At 47.7% G+C, this 5,312-nt stretch overlaps 1 protein-coding gene across 1 annotated transcript; it reads right to left on the reverse strand.

The window, feature by feature from the left end:
• Positions 1-135: 135 nt before the first annotated feature.
• On the reverse strand, positions 136-4,910 carry MRPL19 (mitochondrial ribosomal protein L19). The gene is made up of 6 exons (XM_054063142.1): positions 4,799-4,910; positions 3,760-3,871; positions 3,019-3,137; positions 2,253-2,387; positions 1,211-1,392; positions 136-465 (listed from the first exon to the last, which is right to left on the reverse strand). Exons 1-6 carry the CDS (start codon positions 4,854-4,856, stop codon positions 250-252), a joined length of 822 nt encoding a protein of 273 aa, XP_053919117.1. The 5' UTR covers positions 4,857-4,910; the 3' UTR covers positions 136-249.
• Between the last annotated feature and the right edge of the window lie 402 nt (positions 4,911-5,312).

A 5,312-nucleotide genomic window follows, 5' to 3' on the forward strand; every position in this document is an offset into this window, starting at 1 on the left:
GGGTGATGCAGACCCCTCCTCTTAACTGGAATTCTAAAAAGGAGGCTTCTCATTTCTGGAGAAGGAGTGGACACAACATTACGCTCCTCAGCAAATGGAATTTAGCGTTCAACCACAGATTTGTAGACTTTGAAGTCTTACAGAAAGGTTAAGTTTATTGTGGATTTTGCCTATGTATATACAAAACTTGACTAAATAGTCCATACAGTAGGAGCGAAAAGTAAATATCATTTCCTAAATTCAAACCTATTATTTTTTAAGCCCTTCGTTCACTTCTTTCCAAATTTTCTCCTCTATTTTTGACGTATCGTATTCTCGCAGCATATCAAACTCCAGCCATGGCTGGCTCCACTTCTGTGCTTCTTTCATTACTTTTTCAGGTAGCTCAAACTTGATGCCTTTTATGTTGTATTTTGGCCTTTCCCACCGTTTTGACCATGGTTTGGGCTTCATTCGTACCTGCAGCTGAAGTGAAAGATTTTAAAAAATAAAGGTATGAATTAATGTGAATTTTGAGCGCGAGCTTAGCAAAAGAGACAATAATTCTAAGAGAAGGAAAAGAGAACAGCCCCATTTGTCAGTATTTTAGGGAACTGCTATACACTGTTAGGAGAAAAGGAATTTTTTGTGTCTGCATTACTTAGCATGGTATCTTCAAGAACTTTTTGATTAACACTATCTTGATTTACTCTACAGTAGTTGTTAAATTGACACGTGCAGTGAAGGTAACTCATCGTTTGTACTTCTACTCCTGGTCCTTACTAAGAAAAAAATAGCGTGACAGGAAAAGGGAGGAATGATCACTCTGAGTTACTGAGTTAGCAGGGAACACCGTGACGAGGTCTGGTGGTTTCTGGATCTTGTGAGAGATGTGGATTTTAGCTGACTCATTCACTCTCACCTTCATTGCTGACACACATTGCTCCCAACTCAGTTACAACGTTAACACCACCATTTCTGTGAGAAAAGCTTTCCCCTCTGCACGGTGTTGCGTAGAGGCAGGAGGCGGCTGCTGCTCCTTGCATGGCTTTAGATTTAACTACCGACGATGGCAAATATTTGTTCTCATCCCTCCTTCACTACAGAAATGGCATAAAGACTTGTTTCTGTACGTGTTGTCACCCTGGTAACGAATGTGGTGGAGAGCTGTTTAACAGCTTCCCAGGACATCAGTCCCAGTTACCTTCCTGCTGAAAGATGCGGCTCCTACCTTGTTTATGGGAATTTCTTCATGGTCTAAACGAGTCTCAGGTTTCATGTTCACATCGAAAGTACTGTATTCAGGAAGGGCATCTCGCAGGTACATCAGGTTGTGATCCAGCCTCTTTTCCAGCTTCAGAACCTCAATCGCCTGGATTCGAGGATTGTAGAGTTCATAGCATATTTCAACACCTTAAGAGAGAAAGTCTGGCTTAGTGAAGCAACTCAGTCAGAAATAGTAACACCAAATTCATATTTCTTCAGCGTTACACATCCCTGTGTGATTCAAGGAGCGCTTGTTACTTGTCCAGAGAACTGCACTAACGCAGTGCTGCGTGTGGACGTGACCGTACACCTGCACAGGCAAACACTGCTTTGAAAGTCACATCTTTGATAAAACAATGGCTTAAGAAACAACAAACGGTGTGAATTCAGGGAAGAGGAGCTTGGGTTTTAAACTTTACTTGCTTTTTGGTTACCAGGACTGTTAACTCTCTCTCATATGTGCGGTGTACATGAAGAGACACCCAGCTCTGTCATACGTGCTCTCAGAAGAGATAGTTGCATCTCCCCCCACTTTGCCACACAACAGAACGAGAGAAACTACTAGAAAACTCTGCTCTTCTGCTGCTCGTTAAACAGTTTGTGCCTGTGGCCCCCGTTCACGCACACACCCAGCACTCAAACCCGTCTTGCGTTCACAGGGCTGCTGGTGGCCACCCAGGCTGGGATGTGAGCACAACCACGCTGGGTCACGTCCAGTCTCCTCATATCCAATCTCCTGAGAACACAGGTCTAAAAATCACCAAGTATAGAGATAAAACCCAGCTACTATGCAGTTCCGTGCCTTCAAATATCCAGCACACCAGCAGCTCTGTGTACAGTTTTGAACCTGCAGTATTTCCTAGCAGGCAGACTCGTGATTTCACTTTAACTGTCACCCTCTCCACAGACTACATTTTTACACCAGATATAACTTCATGTACAGTTTCAACATTTTTTGCTTACCATTTCTAGCATAATTACCATAATTTTACTAATGAAAATCCCACCTTGGTTTTCTATAACATTCCGAAGGACAAAAGTAGCACCGAGGCCTTTTCCACCTCTTTGAATGCAGATGCCTACAAAGCGGTTGACCTTGTCCTTGGCGTACAGATCTGCAGTAGTAACGGCAAGGATGCTGCCTGCCAAATAAGAATGAAAATAAACACACTGCTCCAGAAAATACCTCCCAAAACGTGGGGAAGGAGCCACAAAACGCGTGTATTTAAGAGCATTTTGCAAATGTTTTACTTTCCATGAAAGTGTCAGAAATAGAATAAACTAACACGCCTTGAATTAATGTTATTCTACAGGTTAACTATGAAGCTTCTTCACCTTTATCTTTCACTCTTTGTTATCCAAATTGACTACAAATAATCAAACGTGCTTTCCTTTCTTAAGCTTCACAGGTAAACCATACGCTGAAGTGCCAGGATTTAAAAAACACCTAAGAAACACATTAGTTTGATAATTTTAATCAACAGTGGATATAAAAATGAAATTAAAATACAAACTTCTATGTATGGCAACATGTACAGGTTGATTTCATACACTTGATGGTGTGATATCAGGTACTTAGTGGGCAGCCTGATCCAGTGGGATGTCCCTGCCCATGGCAGGGGGTTGGAACTGGATGATCTTTAAGGTCCCTCCCAACCCAAACTATTCTATGATTCTATATTCTACAACATGCGACCTCACTTTTCACCTTCCCACCCAACAAAAAATATTGGTGAAAGATGAAATGATGGAAGTTCTAGCGCTGTTACTGACCAACATAGAACTCTGGGATGTTGAAGACTTTTCGTCTCTGTATCATATCCTTTCTTTCTATAAAGAATTTAAGAGGATCCGTTCTCCCTCTGGGAGGTATAAATTCAGGGCTCAAGAACCTGTAAGAAAATCGAAACTTTGGTAAGTGTAAAAGAAAAACATTTTGCAGCTCCATTGTATGCGCTTACAGCTGATCTCAAGATCTAATTTAAGGGCAGACATAGGACCCATCCCTGCCACCTTGTGACTAGTGAAGGGATGTAGCCTTTCACAGATGAAAACCTCACACACCAACCCCAAAGCTGCAAAAATCTTTACTGATATTTTTTTTTCCTGTTTTGGTGCTTTCAGGAATTCTAGAACACAGTATTTTAATTGTTTGTCAGCACAGAATCATTAAGGTTGGAAAAGAGCTCTGAGATTATCCAATCCGTTAGCTCAACCCCACCGTGCCTACTAAACAGTGTCCAAAGTGCCACATCTACATATTTTTTGAACCCCTCCTGGGGTGGGGACTCCACCACTGTCCTGAGCAGCCTCTGCCAGTGCTTCACCACTCTTTCTCTAAAGAAATTTTTGCTAATATCCAATCTAAACCTCCTCTGGTGCAACTTGAAGCCATTAAACACATTAAACAGCATATTTTAACATAAATTATCTTTAAAGAAGTGCCAACACAACCACCTGCCCGAGCGCAGGGCTGAACACAAGCCCACTGGGATAAGCACCAGGACGCCCTACCTCCTCTCTTCTATCTGCTTCAGCTTGTCAATAATGACAGGCTTTGGAGGCGGCTGGAATTTTCCTGGCTTTTCATCGCTGCTAGCTCGACACGCCGAGCAAGAAAAACACCCTGTGAAAATGAAATCATCTTAAAACCCCACGTTTTCATGTGGAACTGCCCCCATCTGTTGCGCAGGCTGAGATCACAGCTCTGGGATCTTTCCCCCCACACCCTCCCTGCCGAGGGACAGGCAGCGGGGAACAAGGGGCACAGAGGGGACAGGAGGAAATCAAGGGGGCAGGAAGATATCAAGGGGGCAGATGGGGGTGAAAGGGGGCAGACGGGGATAAAGGGGGACTTAAAGGGATAGGAGGTGGAAGGGATAAAGGGGGACAGATGAGGGCAAGGGGGCAACAGGCAACAAGGGGGGCAGGGAGGAGCAGACATGGGGGGGCAGGAGGTGGTAAGTAAAAGACAAAGTAAAAGGTAAAGACAAAGTGTAAAAAGACAAAGGGGGGCAGGAGGAGATAAAGAGGAGAAGGAGGTGGAACCGGGGCTTAAAGGGATTGAGGGTACAAGAGGATAAAGGAGCAGGAAAGGACAAGGTGGAGTGAGGAAGGAGGCAGGAGAGATATGAGGGCCTTGAAGAGATGGCGGAGCAGGAGGGGATAACGGGGGGCAGGAGGGGATAAGAGGGGACAGAAGGAGGTAAAGGGGGAACAGGAGGTGATAAAGGGGAGGGAGAAGACAAAGGAGGGCAGGAAAAGATAAAGCGGGGAAGAAGGGAGAACGGGGGGCTTGAAGGGATGGGTGGACAGGAGGGGACGAGGGGATGGGAAGGGGACAAGATGAAGGGAGGGCAGAAGGGGACGGGGGGAGATAGGGCGCGGCAGGAGAAGATACGGGGGGCAGAAGGGGACGAGGAGGAACGGGAGCGGGCGGGGTCAAGAGGAGCCGGGAAAAGAGAAAGGCGGCGGAAGAAGGGGGAAGGAGGGGCCAGAGATGTGGGGTCTTGAAAGGCTGGGGGACCAGGAGGGGAGAGCGGGGGGCGCTCACTGCCGGGCCGGGCGGCGCCGACCCCCCGCGGAAGGAGCCTCCCCAGCGCCGCCGCCATGGCGCCCGCGGCCGCTTCCGGCCCCCCCGCGCGCGCGCACAGCGCCGTACGGTGCCCGCGCGGGGCCAAAGCAGCGAGGAACGCGGAGCGGGGGGCGGGGCTGCTCCTGCCCGGGGGGGGCGGGGCGGGGGGTGCACTCCCCGGGCTGTGGGGTCATCGCCAGCCCGAACCGCGCTGGGAGCCCAAAGGGTCCGTAAACGACATCGACAGCGAGATCGAGGGCACCCTCAGCAAGTTTGCAGCTGACACCAAGCTGAGTGGGGCAGTTGCCACACCAGAAGGACGGGATGACATCCAGAGGGACCTGGACAGGCTGGAGAAGTGGGGCTGTGTGAACCTCATGAAGTTCAACAAGGCCAAGGGCAGGGTTTTACACCTGGGCTGGGGTGATCCAGAGTTTCAATCCAGGCTGAGGGATGATGTGAGTGAGAGCAGCCCTGAGGAGAAGAACTTGGG

The sequence above is a fragment of the Cuculus canorus genome, chromosome 3 (assembly GCF_017976375.1).
Source record: "Cuculus canorus isolate bCucCan1 chromosome 3, bCucCan1.pri, whole genome shotgun sequence".
Taxonomy (NCBI): Eukaryota; Metazoa; Chordata; class Aves; order Cuculiformes; family Cuculidae; genus Cuculus; species Cuculus canorus.

Excerpts from the sequence above, each read along its gene's own strand:
- MRPL19 (XM_054063142.1), bottom strand. The coding sequence starts at position 4,856 with ATGGCGGCGGCGCTGGGGAGGCTCCTTCCGCGGGGGGTCGGCGCCGCC. Across the intron at positions 3,138-3,759 it reads AAGCAGATAGAAGAGAGGAG|GTTCTTGAGCCCTGAATTTA; the intron begins GTAGGGCGTCCT and ends ATTTTCTTACAG. Across the intron at positions 1,393-2,252 it reads GAATGTTATAGAAAACCAAG|GTGTTGAAATATGCTATGAA; the intron begins GTGGGATTTTCA and ends TTCTCTCTTAAG.